This window comes from Arvicola amphibius, chromosome 1 (assembly GCF_903992535.2).
Source record: "Arvicola amphibius chromosome 1, mArvAmp1.2, whole genome shotgun sequence".
Taxonomy (NCBI): Eukaryota; Metazoa; Chordata; class Mammalia; order Rodentia; family Cricetidae; genus Arvicola; species Arvicola amphibius.
Genome location: NC_052047.1, coordinates 70,726,459 through 70,743,460, shown reverse-complemented (window position 1 = coordinate 70,743,460; position 17,002 = coordinate 70,726,459). Strand labels below are relative to the sequence as shown.

Genomic DNA, 17,002 nt, shown 5'->3' with positions numbered 1-17,002 from the left:
GGGAGCCTGTACCTCCAGATGAAGCGCCCACGACCCCCACTTTCACTCAACATACCGCTGTGCAGTGACTGGTGGTGGGTGGGTGTGGAGGCCCCATCAAATATTGCTCGGTCCAGAAAGTCGATGGTAGACTCCGTGTAAACAATCTGGAAGACTTGGCTGAGCAGGGAGCACAGCTCTTCCGCGGCAACCTACAGCGAGGAGTGAAGAGCGGCAGCTGTCCTCAGTGGCAAAAGGCTGCAGGCAGCACCTTCCCACAGTCTCTAGGGTTCCCATGAGGTCGCTTCCCATGGACCTGGTGCCTTTCACAGCCCAGAAAGGTATCCAAAAAACAAAACAAAACAAAACAAAAAAACAGAACCAATGCTTGAAAACAGATTGTGGCCTAGGTGTGGCCTCACAGGCGTCTGGAGACCATGCTAGACACACTGTTGGCATCAGTTTTGCCTTCTCTTCCTGGCCATCAACATGTTCAAAATTCCTATTCCCAAGTAAGAGAGAAAAGACATCATTGGTCTCACTTCCGACCTTAGAGGCCTTTCCAGAAGTAGTGGAGTCACTTGGTAACAGTGTGCTGTTTAAAACAGGGCTTCTCTAGTGGGCTGATTTTGTCCCGAACCCTAGATGTGACAGTATCTGGGGACATTTTTGATCATTACAAGGAAAAACCAGGAATGTTGTTCAATACTCTACAGTGCATGAGTTAGCTGTCCATAACAAAGAAATTATATTTTAAAAACATTTTTATTGTACATGCATTGGTATTTTGCCAGCATGTATGTCTGCGTGAAGGTGTCAGATCCTCTGGAAGTGGAGTTATAGACGGTTGTAAGCTGCCATGTGGGTGCTGGAAATTGAGCTCAGGCCCTCTGGAAGAGCAGCCAGTGCTCTCAACTGCTGAGCCATCTCTCCAGCCCACAAAGAAAGTATTAAATTGAAAGCATCACTAGCACCAAGGTTAAATAAGGTGAACTAGAGGATATTTAGGAAGGCAGTCACCATTAGCCATTGAAAGTAAGAGACAGAAATGAAGTGGAAGGTACCAAGTGATTCCTGGGGCTTCACAGCCTCCCTGTGTGCCTCTGTGGCTGCTGTGTGCTGAGGAAATGCTAACTTTATTCACGGCACCAGGCAGGTGTGGGGAGCGGGTCACCATGCCTGTAGCCATCACCGTCCATCAGTGTCGGGGCAGAGAGAAGCATCCTGAGGAGGAGACAGGTGAGCAAAAGCTCTGCTGGCCACATCTCAGGGATGGTGTGGAGGAGTGGCAAGGGACAGCATAGGAGCACAGCTGGCGGAGGAGGGTGAGGCGGGTCTAGACACAAGAGGAACCCTTGGGACCGGGGACTGCTACGGCTATAGTTGGGGACACTGACTAGGTCATGGAGAAACAGTGGGAAGGGACAGTGCTTGAAGTAGTGCTGGACAGAGTTGGAGGAAAGGCTGGCTAGGGCCAGGGGTGTAGCGGGGTCATGCAGACTTGTGGGTGGCATCTGATCTTGGGAAGGGCTGGGCTAGAGGCAGGACCAGGCTGTGAACTGGGGTCATGGGCAAGGCTTGGACTAAAGACAGGAAGAGACTGTGGATGGCTTTGGTCTACAACAAGGAGGTCTCACCTTGCTCTCTGTGGCCATGATGACCAGGCAACATGCCTCTACAGGCCCCACGGCGCTTTCTGACAAAGAACCTGCGCTGAGGCCTCTAGAACTTTCTGCACACAGACTCTGGCTGGGAGAGATGCCTGGGTCCTGGGCTAGAAGTAAACACATCCGGTTAGTGAGGTACATGGGGGGCAGGCTTGAGAACAGCTGAGGCACCAGCAGGCCCCTCACTCCCGGGGCCTGAGAGATGTCTCAGTGGGGCACCAGCAGGCCACTCACTCCCGGGGCCTGTGAGATGTCTCAGGGGGAAGCACTTGCCATACAAGCCTGACAACCTGAGCTCCATGCTCAGGAACCCACACAATGGTGGAAGGAGAAATCAACCCCACTAAGTTTTCCTCTGACCTCCACATGCATGCCACGGCACACACATTCACCACGGCACATGTGCACACCTCCACAGCATTAATGTATATGTGTATGTGTATATATATATACATAAAATAAAAATATTTAATTAAATATAAGTCAACAAATAAAATCCAGCACACCAGGTTTTAAAAAGACACCTAGCCTGTGAGAGCTCCGGGCACCAAAGCACCACCTTCAGATGCCACTATGTGCCAAACCATGCCAGCTGGTATCCAACTGCCTAGATCCACATAAAAGACAGGAACTCACGTTAACAGACAACAGACCACAAATAATCCAGACCTAAGACACCCTCTTCCTCCAGATGGATAACTTAAGGCAGGGGACCGGAAAGCATGTTAACGGTCCAGTTGGGGTACGGCCAGAGGCCAAGGCCACACCCTCACACTGCACACATCAGAAAGTGCACTGGGGTTCGAGTTGTCCAGGGAGTGGGCCCAGCCTGAGAGCAGCACGCAGGGAGACCAGCCTGGCAAGGGTGAGAACTGTAAGCTAAGCTTAGAGGGGGCCTCGCTGTCACTCTCCTCAGGGGTGCTCAGAAGGCACCGCTGGGGAAACACAGGCAGAGACACCCAGGTGAGACTGCGGACTGAGCTGTGCACGGGCAAACCACACCCAGAGCTTGATTGACCTCGACCTAAGTAGTAACAGCTCAGTCATTTTCACATTGTTCACATGCTCTCATAGCAACATATTAGATCCAGGAAACAAAATAAACATGCTATTTATATACTATAAAATATACTATGTAATCACAGCACTTGAGAGACAAGAAGCAGAAGGACCACTGTGAGTTCAAGGCCTGCCTGGGCTAGACAGTGTGTTTAAAGTCTACCACTGGGCAGTGATGGTGCACACCTTTCATCACCTTTAATACCAGCACTTGCAAGGAAGATCTATGTAAATTCAAGGCCACCCTGGTCTACAGAGTGAGTTCCCGGACAGCCAGAGTTACACAGAGAAACCCTGTCTCAAAAACAAAACAAAACAAAACAAACAAAGCCTAGCCATGACAGGGCAGTGGTGGCGCACGCCTTTAATCCCAGCACTCAGGAGGCAGAGGCAGGCGGATCTCTGTGAGTTCGAGGCCAGCCTGGTCTACAAGAGCTAGTTCCAGGACAGGCTCCAAAGCTACAGAGAAACCCTATCTCGAAAAAACAAAAAAACAAAAACAAAAACAAAAAAAAAAAAAGCATAGCCAGGATAAAACACTGTCTCAAAACAGTAAATTATCAAATTTAACTGAATATAAAACGATAAAAATATAGAGAAGGCGAGTGGATGTATGTAGCTCAGCTGGGATATGTGTGTGTGTATACACAACCTCACACACAGATACAGACATATTTTGTGTGTGTGTGTATGTGTGTGTGTGTGTATACAAAACCTCACACACAGGATAGACTATATGTGTGCATGTATATACAAACCCCCACAGAGAGACAGACTATATGTGTGCCTGGATACACAACCCCCCACATAGGACAGACTAAGATAGTATTATCAAAACTAGTCTGACTTGTTCTATTTCTGTAACACTATAAACTGGCTTCCTGGTCCTCTGTGGGCAGCTGTGAAGTGTGGGTACCAAGCAGGTGCTATCTGTGAGGATGCCACTTCTACCGTCTGGGCAGCAGGCCGAGACACAGCCACACAGGCTGCTCTGTGCCACCAGCTTCAGATCTGCCACCTGTCCCTCCTGCATCATTCAAAACACTCTGGCAGATACACAGGTTCTCTGCTTCACCCACTTTCCACACTAGACCGCCCCAAACACTAGCACCCTTAGGACCGAAGAGGCACACGGAGGTGACACGTGCAAGGAGGTGCCGAAGGGACACCATCAGTTCATCTCCTGGCTCTGTATGGGGAAACCACAAGTGTGCTCAGAAGCCTGAATCAGAGGGGCCACACACACGCTCCTGCCAAAATGAGACCAGTCGCTGGGACATTCTCTGCTGGTGAGAGGAACAGATATCGGTAGTACCTCTTCTCATGTTTTCAGAAAGTTCCTTATGTGGAGGGAATTCTCTATTTTCTCTTCCTTAGCAATTTATTCTAACAATTCAAGCAGAGAAACATTCCTGCAGCACAAGAAACACAGGGACCACTTCTCAGCCTAAAACAACACAGGAACCTGGTCAGGAACCAGCCTCCTCCCTCCTTGTCTCTGAGGGCTAAGAGCCAGAGGATCACTTTGGTGATGCTAGACAGAGTGTCTGGGGCCTAAGGCCAGAACAAACTAGTTCAAGACCATCACCCACATGTAACATGAGATTCATGGAATCCTCTTAGGTTTATTATAGATATTAAATGATATTATACTTCACGTCAGATGCTTTTTAGTTTGAGTCATGTTAAATTGACATTTTTAAGATTAAAATGGTTAGTGACAATTTCACACTGTCCAACCCAGTTTAGTGTCTAGCATGAAACAGACAACTCTAAGAAGAAATATTATGATTTGGATGCTAAATGTGTGGTAAAAGATTTGGCCCCAGGATGGCGCTACTGAGAAGTGGGGAAGTTTTCAGGAGGTCCTATGATCACAGGGCATGCCCTAAAAGGAAACCATGGGGCCTAAGCCTCTTCTTCCTCTTTTTGGGCTTTCTGGCCATAAGCTAAGCAGCTTGGTTCTGCCACGTAATCCCTACTGTTGTCGTCTGGCAGGTGTGGCATAAGCCTAGAAGCAATGGGTATACTTGATCACAGACTGGAACCTCAGAGGCCATGAGCCAAAGAAACCTTTTCCTTTGTAGCTGGGAATGGTGGCTCACTTGTATAATCCCATTACTCAGAAAGCTGGGTATGACTGCTATTGAGTTTGTGGCTACCCGGACCTCAGAGTGAATTCCAGGTCAGAGGAGACAATTATGAGATCTTAACAAAAATAAACCTTCATGCTTTGGGAGCTAAATATCTCAAGGGGACCGTGTTCAGAAGTCCTTGGTAACAGCACTAGTGTCTGTGTGACTGCAAGCGTGGTCAAATGTGTGTGGGGTATGACTGGGTTGGGCAGACAAGGGCATCTGAGTGTATGGCTGTGTGATACCAGCTGTATGCGTGTAGTATGTGTGGTGTGGGACATGTGAGCTGTATGAAGCTGTGTGCTGTGTAAATGTGCTGGGCAAAGAATGAGCTATTCTACACAGATAGGGCAGAGCAGCTAGAACCTCCTCACAGCCCTCTCAGCTGCCTGGAGTTGGCCACCGCACTAGGATTAACATCATAAGACAGGCACGCTCCTCCTACACCACGCAACAGGCTGGACCAGTTCTCACCCCTTGTGCATTGTTACCAGCACTCAGGAGCATCCCAACCACTCACAGTGCCCTAGCATGTCTAGGCCAGTGTGCCTGCAGCAACACAGGTAAGGCAGCTTCTCCCCTTGTTTCTCACTGGGTTCAGCGTTAGAGTGGAGGCCCAGAAGCTGGGAGGAGCTTGTACTCTAGCGTCCAGGAAGGCGGGCGCTGTGTGCATCGGCAGAGGAGCACAGCAAATGGAAAAGAATACCCTGCTGTCTCTGAACACGAGGGCAGCACCACAGCCTGGGGAGAACTGTCTTTGCTGTCCCAGCTTTGGGAGCACTGAGGCACAAAACGTGGGCTGGAGGCTGGATGTGGTAGTGTACACCTTTAATTCCAGTATTCAGAAGACCAAGGCAGGCGGATCTCTTGTGAGTTCTAAGGGCTATGTAGGGAAACCCTGTCTCAAAATCAGAACAAAACAAATTTGGGCAGGATCAAGTCCCTGCTATAGCTTTCGGCCACCACCCTTCCCTCTGGGGCTCCACTGTCCCTGAGCAGTGGAGACAACATCAATTATGAGAGCAGGGACCAAGGACTCAACAGGAGAAAGACAGGTCTCACTATGCAGTCCTAGCTGCCCTGGAACTCATTTTATAGACCAGGCTGCCCTCAAACTCAGAGTTTCATATGCCTTTGACCATACCTGGCCCAAGAAAGGCCTTATTTGAACACTGACCCCCTAAATATTGCACTCCTCAAGTCTCCAAAGTCCCTCAAAATGACAGGGACCCTGGGGCCACAGAAGCTCACAGCAGGAAAGCCAATCTATAGCCACAACAGGGGGCAGCACTCAGCCTGGAGCTGCAGAAGCTATGCCACGAAAGCCAGGGATCCTCCTCAGGATTCACGACCTCCAGACCACTACCCCCAAATCCATACCCGTCTTCAGGACCACCAGGTGTGCAGCATCATCTCGGACATAGGAGACAGCAGCGATGTCGTGGATGGGCACCCTGAGGATAATGTCCTCCCCGTCCCTCCAGGCCAGCTTGACATTGTAGGCAGACAGACTGAGCACAGCATCGTGCTCCTGGGTCAGGTGTCCAGGAAGCTGGTGGGCCCGCTGAAAAGAACCATAGGCATCAGAAACGCTGGGCCACTGTATCAGGCTCTCCTCTCCTCAGGGAGCGCTGTGCTGGCTAATGTCCACACATGACTGGTTCTAGCGAAGGAGAGGTAAAGTAAAAGCTGCTCCCCTTGGTACAGTGAAACTCACTCCAAGGATGTCGACATGTTCCAATCACATGGGAGATTCTTCTGGAACTACCTTTTAGATTCAGACTTACAGTATGCATTAATCTAGAATAGCTTCTAGATCAGGTGAGCTTGGGAAGCAGCCCGAAACCAAGTCTAGAGATTAAAGGCTCGACTAAGAAACAGTCTCTGTCGTCGAGTCAAGAACACCCAGAAACTGATAGAGCCGGGTCACCCCTCAGGCTGAAGTCAAGACTAAGGGGACCAGGGGCTGCTGCTGGTTAAAGAGCAGAGACCGCGGGAGGGGCCGTTACCTTTGCCTTGTCTATGAAATGTAGTATCTCAGTCCTACTGGAGGGGTTCAGGTAGCCGGGTATGGATGTTAACTGACCTAGATACTGCAAGAGAGGGAGAAAGAGTGCTGTGAGAAACAGAGCCAGACAACCGCTGCTATCAGAGCGCAGACCAGCCAGCGCCTGTCCCCAGGCTACAGGCCCACACGCCATCCATGCTGGTGGAAAAGTGTTTTTGTTCCTTTGGTTTTCGAGACAGCGTTTCTCTGTGTAACCCTTGCTGTCCTAGAACTAGATAATTTATGTTTTTGTACGTGGATTGGTGTTTTGCCTGCATGTATGTCTGTGTAAAGGTGTTGGATCCCCTGGAACCAGAGTACAGATAGCTGTGTGCTGCCACCTAGGTACTGGGAATTGAACCCCGGTCCTCTGGGAGAGCAGCCAGTACTCTTAACCACTGAGCCACATCTCCGGAGAGTCCTGAGTCCTATATTCTTACTGAAGTCTCAGCAGTTGTAGAAATCGTCTCACATTTCCCACTGCTTTGTGTTCACAATTGTCATCAAAAATCTTTCATAGCTACCTCAAGACTAGTTTTGATAGAACAGGGATGGCAGGTGCTTCCTGGTCACTGTTGAGGCACTATGCATAGCCCCACTAAAAATTAGAGAGAGAGAGAGAGAGAGAGAGACAGAGAGAGAGAGAGACAGAGAGAGAGAGAGAGAGAGAGAGAGAGACAGAGAGAGACAGAGAGAGAGAGAGAGAGAGAGAGAGAGAGAGAGAGAGAGAGAGAGAGAGAGAGAGAGAGACAGAGAGAGAGAGAGAGAGACAGAGAGAGAGAGAGACAGAGAGAGAGAGAGAGAGAGACAGAGAGAGAGAGAGACAGAGAGAGAGAGAGAGACAGAGAGAGAGAGAGAGGTCAGCCCAGCTGACGAACATGCACAAAGAGAAAGGTGAAGCCGTGGCTTGAATACACCCCCCCAAGACTTAACCCCTAAACAACAGTGTGGAAGGGTGGGGCTGTGGGAAGTAATCAGTTCACAGAGCCTCGGCCCTTAGAAATGAATGAACGACACTGTAGCAGAAGCGGGATCTTGTTTTACGTGTATGGATGCTTTGCCTGCATGTGTGTCTGGTGCTTATGAAGTCAGAAGAAGGCATCGGATTCCCTGAAACCAGAATTAAAACAGTTGTGAGCCACCCTGTGGGTGCTGGGAAAGGAACTAAGATCCTCTGAGAGAGCAGTCACTGCTCTTAGCCGGAGCCACACCTCCAGCCCCTGCAGGCTCTCCCCCTCTCCCTTCCGTTCATACACTAAACACAAGCCTAGTAGTACCCACGGATACCAAAAGAAAGCACTGAACTCCGTGGGACTGGAGTGATAAGACAATTGTGAAGCAAGCAAACCCGGGTCATCTGGAAAAGCAACGAGTGTTCGTAACTACTGAGCATCTCCTCCACCCCCTCTTCCACTCTTTCTCGATAGGATCTCGCTATGTTCTGGTTGGCTGGCCTGGAACTCACTACACAATCCAGGCTGGCCTAAACTCCCTCTGTCTTTTTGTTTTGTTTTTTGTTTTGAGAAGGGTCTCATATAATCCTGTAGGCCTCGAATTCCCCTATGTTGCCAAGTATGACCTTAAACTTCTGATTCTTTTGTCTTTACCTCTTGAGTGCTGGCACCACAGGCCACCACCCCTGGTTTCTGCAGTGCTGGGGACTGAACACAGGGCTTGGCAAATGCTAGACTAAGAGCTCTACCTACTGAGCCACATCCCCAGCCCCTGGGCAACCCTCCTGCTTCAGCTTCCAGTCTTGCGATTATGGGCACGGGCCAGAACCTATGGATGGAAGTGGAATCGTAGAACAAGTCCCATCCTTTTGCTCTGTCATCCTCTTGACGGCAGGTCTATCTGGAGCTGTAACCTTCAGTCTGAGCTTTTTTTTCCTCATATAAAACATACATAAGTGTTTTTAAAAATTATATATTTTTGAATGTTTTGCCCACATGTGTGTGTACCTGTACTTGCCTGTACGAAGGCCGTAAGAAAGCACTGGATCCCCTAGAACTGGAGATGCAGACAGTGTGAGCCACCACGTGCATGCCGGGAAAGTGACTCCAGGTCCCATAGCCATATCTTTTACATTTTTATTCTATAATTACTGTCTGTGTGTACGGTGTGTGTGCTTAGGTGTATGTAGGATGTCTGCACACACATCATGGTACATGTGTGTTGATCATCACTTTTGGGAGATAGTTCTCTCTCCTTCCACTGCTGGTTCTAGGGATCAAACTCACCATCAGTCTGGCAAAGCAAGGGCTTCTACCCCAGAGTTACCTCACTGGGGGGCCGCCTCACTGGGGGGCCACCTCACTGGGGGGCCACCTCACTGGGCTACCTCATTGGGGAGCCGCCTCACCAGGGAGCCGCCTCACCGGGGGGCCGCCTCACTTGGGGGCCGCCTCACTGGTTTCATAAGCACCTGAGGGGCAGAGCTGACTCCCAGATCTCAGAGTCCACACCTGAACTAACTGGAGCTTATCTAGGTGACTCCTGCAGGGTAAGTTCTCATCTCTGGAGCTCCTTGTTCAATTGCCCAGAAGTTGAAGGATTCACTCCATTACAGCATAGAAGGAGCACGGCAGCAGAGCCCGGAGGCACCTGGTCACAATACATGTCTGCAGCACCCAGCAGCAGTCTGAGTCACGGCAAATTTCCACAACTCCAGGTAACCCTCCATGTCCAGTTCTTACAAACCGACAGCCTACCAATACATTCCTTCATAGAAGAGAATCCCTGGACTAAACATTCCTCATTTACTAATTCATATATTTAAGATTCTTTATTTAAAGGGGAGTAAAAGTGAACTTCCAGTTTCTGGTCCAGCACATAAGGAGCCTGGGAAAGTTACTCTCTTCATCACGACAAGAAAACTGCCAGGGGCTGGGCAATGGTGACATGCACCTTTAGTCCCAGCACTTGCGAGGCCAAGGTAGGTGGATCTCTGTGAGTTCGAGACCAACTTGGTCTACAGAGCGAGTTCCAGGTCAGCCAAAGCTACACAGAAAAACCTTGTCTTGAAAACCCAAAAAACAAAATAAAAAGAAATGAGAAAAATCTGAAAGTATAAACAGAGCATTCTGTCATTCCTAATACAGGTATTTCCCTCAACGAAAACATTTTCCCAGGCCTACCCTACCTACCTACAAGAGAGCAAATGTGTAACTCCTACTTCCTCTAGCCTCTGGTTCATCCTACTGACAACAGAAGAAAACAAAATCAAAAAGCACACTGGGTTCACAGCCCAGGGGCCCAATCACAGGACCATCAATCAACACAGCTCTCATCCATTGGGGAATCACAGGACTATCAATCAACACAGCTCTCATCCATCGGGGAATCACAGGACTATCAATCAACACAGCTCTCGTCCATCAACAAAGGCTCCTTCCAACTAGCAAGAACTACACCAAAGGAAATTTTAGCTGCTGGCGTGTACACTTACAACAGTCAGGATAGCTTACTTACCATTATAGCAGACTACCATAAACCTCACACTTAATCCCTCTGCCCCATACCTAAATTCCTTATACCTGGAGCATCATGCCTAGAGTTCAATGACTTACAAGACATACAAAAAGGCAGGACCACAGTTGGGAGTGACCACAAATGGTAGCATTTCAGACAAGGCAGAGACACAGTAATTGTCAGACTGGGAATTTCAAACCACCATCGTTAGCATGTTAAAAGATGAAATGGAAAATGGTACAACACAGGAGGAGCCAGGCAATGGAAGCAGGAAGATGGACAGTCTAAGAAGGTCAAATAAGCAATCAATGGGCGTGGACTTGAGAATATATCAAAAGAGAATTCCAAAACTGAAATCAAGGGGAGCCAGAGAAATAGGGACACACCTGTAACTCAGAACTGTGGAGGTAGAAACAGGAGAATCCGGAATTTGAGGGCACAGCTACATGGTGACTCTGAGGCCAGACTATTTGAGAGAGCAGGAAGGGAGAACAAGAGAAGAAAGAACCGCAGGACAACTACAGGTGTCCTGTGAGAGAGGAGAACGCTGGGAGGGGTGGGGAATAGAGATGGCCCAGTGGCTAGAGCACTGGCTCAGTTTCCACCACCCACCTCGGGATCTGCATGCACGTATGCTCACACAGACACACATGTACACACATGAATTAAAGGGAAAGTTTTCAGAGAAAAAGCAAAAGAAATATTTAAAGTACCTATGCCTAAAACTTTCTCCATTTAAGGTGAACATAGCAACCCAGAGCCAGAAAGATCAGAACACTAAGTAGGAAAGAAAGCAAAAAGTCTACACATAAACATATACTCAGTTTCCAGGAAGAGAAAAACAAAGGTTAGATTGTGAAGGAAGCCACAAAGAAAAAACACTCTATAAAAAAATGGCCGAAGTTAAAAATGACACTGAGCTTCTTTTCAGAATACAAGACAAGAGTGCAGAATTTAAAGATTCCAGAGGAAAAGCTGCCAGGGTGTAACTGCGAATCCAGAACAATTACTCTTCAGCAGAGGAAGAACTAAGAATGGAGCTGCAGCCAGGGGTAGTCACAGCACTTAAGAGGCTGCAGCAGGAGGAGCAGCACACGGCAGACCAGGCCCAGCTATGAGTTCCAGGCCAGTCTGAGTTAGGACCGAGGCTCTGTCTTAAAAACAAAAGCAGGCCAGGTCTGGTGCACAGACCATTAATCGCAGTACTTCAGAGGCAGGTGAAGGCAGGCAGCTCTGTAGGCCACCCAAGGCTACTTAGTGAGACCCATCTTAAAAAAAAAAAATGAATGTACTTGGGAAGAAATGTTAGGTGACTGGAGAAATGTCTCAACAGTTAAGGGCACTGACTGTTCTTCTAGAGGTCCTGGGTTCAAATCCCAGCACCCACATGGAGCTCACAACTGTCTGTAACTCCAAGATCTGCCATTCTCACACAAATATACATGCAGGCAAAACACCAATGCACATAAAATAAAAGTAAATGGGGGAGGGGGAGAACTTCAGAGGGGCTCAGCAGTTAAGAGCACTGACTACTCTTGCAGAGGACCTAGGTTCAGCTCCCAACACCCACATGGTAATTCATTACCATCTGCAACTCCATTTCCAGGGAATCCAACGCCTCTTCTGGCTTCTCCAGGCACTACACACACACATATATATTCAGTCACATGTACACATAAAATAAGCAGATCTCCAAAGACCTTCAGAGAAAAGGAAAATTACTTGATGAGAATCTGTGATCTACAAAGACAAAGAATAGGTAAAGAAGGTAAAGTCAAATCTTCTACTTTCTTATTTTAATAGCCCCAGCAGCAGCTGACTGGAAATAACAGCAACCGTGCACTAGACGAGTGGAGCTTATGGGTTAAGGGGTGCAAGCAGCACAAAACTGTTACTGGGATGGGGCAGACTGAGTACAGGACTAGCACCCTCACTGAAAACTGAACACTGAATGTCAACACAAAGCTAGAAAGTTCCAAACTGTGAAGTGGCTGGGAGTTTCAGGGACGCTCAACCCATAAAACATTATACAGAGATTCCAATGCCAGAAAAACTTCAAAATCTGAATCGCTTTTGGTGTTTTCTTGATGAGTGTTACCCAAGCTGTCCTCAGTAATAAAATGGCCATAGTGACACATGAAACAGGACAGAACTGTCTGAAAGTGGAATGAGGTTAGTTGTAAATGCTTTCTGCAAATTCTAAAGTGCTGTGGAATAATTCTCTTATACAATGTAAAGATTTGTCACTCGAATTGGTTTAACGAAACGCTGATTGGCCTGTAGCCAGGCAGGAAGTATAGGTGGGCAACCAAACTAAGGATGATGGAAAGGAGAAGGGCATAGTTAGGAGACGCTGCCCAGATGGCAGAGAGAGCAAGATGGGTATGCTGTACTGAGAAAAGGTACCATCACGTAGTAGAGTGTAAATAAGGAATATGGGCTAACTTAAAATGTAAGAGCTAGTTAATAATAAGCCTGAGCTATTGGTCAAGTATTTATAAGTAATATTAAACCTCTGAGTCAATTATTTGGGAAGTGGCTGCTAGGTATTTGGGAACTGGCAGACAGGATGGCAAGCTGGAAAGAAATGTTTATACCAAGGCATTAAATTAAAATAATACATTTGAATTAAATTAACATATAAATATATATATGTGAGATGGTCAGAGAAGAAAAACACTGTACAAAATGCTCAAATAAAACCAGAGAAAGCAGGGGCTGGAGAGATAGCTCAGAGGTTAAGAGCACTGCCTGCTCTTCCAAAGGTCTTGAGTTCAATTCCCAGTCAACCACATAGTGGCTCACAACCATCTGTAATGGGGTCTGGTGCCCTCTTCTGGCCTGCGGTCATACAAACAGACAGAATATTGTATACATAATAAATAAATAAATATTTAAAAAAAAACCAGAGAAAGCAGAAAAAGGGGGGAAAGAAAACAAAAAACAAGGGAAGGAAAAAGGTTAAATACAGTAAAGTATTAATCTAGCTATATCACTATTTACTTTTGGACATTAGGGATATAGTATGTGTGAGGTCCTAGGTTTAATGCCCAGTAAACACACACACACACACAAACACATGCACACACACTGGGGATGGGGAGATGGCTTAACAAGTAGAAGCATTCGCTTTGAAAGCACAAGGACCTGGGTTCAAATCCCCAGAGCGAACATAAAAAGCTGGGCATGCCCCCACAGGTGCCTGTAACCCCTGTGCTGTGGGTGGTAGAGAAAGAAAAATTGTCAGACTTGCCGACTGCCAGCCTAGTTCTGTGACAAACCTTGTTTCAAGGGAATAAGGTAGAAAGTGACAAAGCAAGACACCTGATGCTCTTTTCTCTGGCCTTTGTGAGACCACAAGTGTATTCACACACACCCCACATCCACACCACACACACATCACACACATACCACTCACACACATATCACACACACCACACACACATACCATACACAGCATACATATTAGAAAAAAATGACAAATATTGTCAGGCTGGATTTTATTTATTACCATTGTTGCCACTGTCTGTTTGCTCTGAGACAGGGCCTCTCCGTTCCCTGGCTGACCTGAACAGGCTGGCCTCTAGCACAGAGATCGTTCCTGTCTCTGCCTCCCCAGTGCTGAGATGTAGGCAAGCACCAGCATGCCTGGCTCCGACTGGATTTTAAAGTAAAGTAAAATGGAGTTCTGCTCTCCACAAGAGAACCACTTTGATTATGAAGATGCACACAGATAGAGAAAACAGAAAAGGTCATCTTGAGCTAGTGCTCAACAGAAGAAAACCAATGCATCTACTTTCAGGAAAGACTCTGGATAAGAACAATAGAACTGGAGGGTGGAGCTCAGCGGTGGAGCACTCACTTGGTGCTCCAGAGGTCGTGGGCTTAAGCCCTAGCAGCACAGGAGGGAAATTAGAGATAAAAGAGGCAGACAAGCTGATAAATGAGCCAATTCTTTTTGCTTTGTTTCAGAGACAAGCTCTCACTATGTAGCCCGGAACTCACAGAGATCCACCTGTTTCTGACTTCCGAGTGCTGGAATTAAAGGAGTGCACGACCATGCCGAGTCAGGAGCCATCTCTTCAATAAGACATAGTAATCCACATGCACTATGCTTCTTTTGCTTGTTTTGTTTTGTTTTTTTGACAAGGTTTCTCTGTGTAACAGCCCTGGCTGTCCTGGAACTAGCTCTTATAGACCAGGCTAGCACGAACTCACAGAGATCCACCTGCCTCTGCCTCCTGAGTGCTGGGATTAAAGGTGTGTGCCACCACTGCCCGGCTCCTGTGCCATGTTTCTAACCATGTGCCAAAATATGTGAAAGTAAAAACCACTGGAACTACAAGGGAAAGCAGACGACTCTAATATGGCTGAGACTTCAACAACCTCAATCAGAAGTGGACAGATGCAGCAAGCAAAAGATCAGAAGGGAGCTGGAGACATGGCTCAGTAGCTAAGAGCTTACCGTGCAGGCTAGAGGATCTGAGTTCTATCCCCAGCACCCCTGAGGAAGAACACTCTGGTACTCCAGCTGAGGAGGCAGACACAGGAGGATCACTGAGGCTTGCTGGCCAGTCAGGCGAGCCAGATCAGCTCCAGGACAAGTGAGAGATGCTGTTTCAGAGAAGTAACATGGACAGCAATGAAGGAAGGCATCTGATGTTGACCTCTGGACTTTCCACAGATGCACACACATTCACATGTCCTGACCCTTGGCCCCCCAGCAATCAGAGGGACAGAGCTGGACTCAGCACCATCACTCAACTGGATGAGTCTGCCAGCTACAGTCAACACCATCCAGCAACAGCAGACTACACATTCTTCAGCTCCTATGTGACATCCATCCAGTGAACACATTCTGGGTCGTAAATATGCCTTACCTTTAAAAGAGGCCCGCATACAATGTCTGCTTATAGAAACAATCTACCAAAGGAGGAGCTCACAGGAAAACAGACAATCTGAAACATCCCAATGAACATCCCAAGAAGCAGACTCAGTAACAACCGAGAGCCAGATTCAGAAAGGTTCATAGTAAATTCTACTAAATGTTGGAGAAAGGAATGGGGGCGGAAGGGTGTCTCAGGCAGGGCATGATAGAGTATACCAGTAATTCCAGCAGTCAAGAGGTAAAAGCACAGTCAGTAGTTCAAGGGACTTTGGGGCTTTCTGGACTAAGGGGCTGGGAAGATGGTTCAGTAGGCAAAAACATTTGTCATGCAAACATGACCCTGAGTTAAAATCTCCAGAAGCTACATCTAGCAGGGAGTAATAACTTCAGGGATTCTATAGCAAGATGGGAGGTGAGAGCGGAGAATTTCTGCAAGCTCACTGGAGTACAAAGAGGCAAACAATGAGGGACCAACGTCTGAGGTCGCTGTCTGACCATACACAGGCACCCACACTCACATGAACACATACATATACATAAGCACACACTCAAGATTAATTCTGCTAATATTGTATCTAGCTGGGCATGGTAGCACATGTCTTTAATCCCACTTGGGAGGCAGAAGCAGGAAGATTTCTATGAGTTCTAAGCCAACCAAGATTACATAGTGAGTCCTTGCCTCAAAACAAAACAAAAATAACACCATATCTACATTTATTTTTTAGGGTTGTAGTGGAGGGGGGGCATATGATGCCAAGGCACAAGTAGATATCAGAGGACAATTTGGAGGAATTCGTTCTCTTAGTCAGCTAGCCTCCGAGAATTCAACTCAAGTCACCAGGATTAATGGTAAGTGTCTTACCCACTGAGTATCTCACCTGTCCTGAGCTGGACTGTAAAGATGCCTCAAAGGCCCTCTATGCCTGCTCGCTATGCTCTGTGTGCTTGTGTGTGTACAGAGGGAGGGAAAATTGCTACAACATTTTATCAGTAATAAAATGCTGAGAATAAGATGTGGCTGTTGAGCACTCATGGCTAAAATAAAGACATTTACAACACTCCTAAGGTTCAGGGAACATTGCTGCTGAGGGAAAAATTGTGAGAGCCAGAAGATGGTGAAGTGCCACCTCTGACCTCTGTGTGATCACTGTGAGCATGGACTCACAGCACCTTCAGTGCTCTGCATAGGGTCTGCACAAGATGGGCTCTGTCAACTGTCAGTCGTGGGTGGAGCAGCGCTCCTTACCCCTGAACTATGGGCTACCGACAGATTCTGGGAGCGAACAGTCATTGCCTTCAGCTGTGTGCCCACTGCTGCGCCCACCAGTTTCAACAGATAACCCCAAACCCATCGTCAGTCAGGTGGCCCTGGTTAAACTAAGTGGGTCACAAAACAAAACGAACAAACAAGAATGTGGGAAAGAGATGTTTAATGGGAAGTGGTGGTGCATGCCTTTAATCCCAGCATTTAGGAGGCAGCGGCAGGCACATCTCTGTGAGTCTGATCTATAGAGCCAGTCTGGTCTATAGAGCGAGTTCCAGGAAGCCAGGACTATACAGAGAAACCCTGTCTCAAAACAAACAAACAAGAAAAGATGTCTAGTGAAGACAAGGCTGTAGACAAGGTAGTCAGAGGAGGACAGGAGAAGATGGGAATGCTCAGCATACATTACATACATGTATGTAACTGCCAAAGGGAAAATTTAATTAACAAAAATATTCCAGAATAAACCAGCAAAAATACCTTTGGTTTGTT

At 47.5% G+C, this 17,002-nt stretch overlaps 1 protein-coding gene across 3 annotated transcripts in view; it reads right to left on the bottom strand.

Annotated features, from left to right (window-relative positions):
* The window catches only part of Ccm2 (CCM2 scaffold protein), a 60,267-nt gene that overhangs the window by 8,445 nt on the left and 34,820 nt on the right, over window positions 1–17,002 (bottom strand). For all 3 annotated transcript variants that reach the window (XM_038342178.1, XM_038342189.1, XM_038342184.1), the window contains 4 exons: window positions 6,850–6,933; window positions 6,221–6,404; window positions 1,617–1,753; window positions 56–191 (listed from right to left, as the gene is read on the bottom strand). In XM_038342178.1, coding sequence (XP_038198106.1) covers window positions 56–191; window positions 1,617–1,753; window positions 6,221–6,404; window positions 6,850–6,933 — 541 coding nt within the window. The remainder of the gene's footprint in view (window positions 1–55; window positions 192–1,616; window positions 1,754–6,220; window positions 6,405–6,849; window positions 6,934–17,002) is intronic.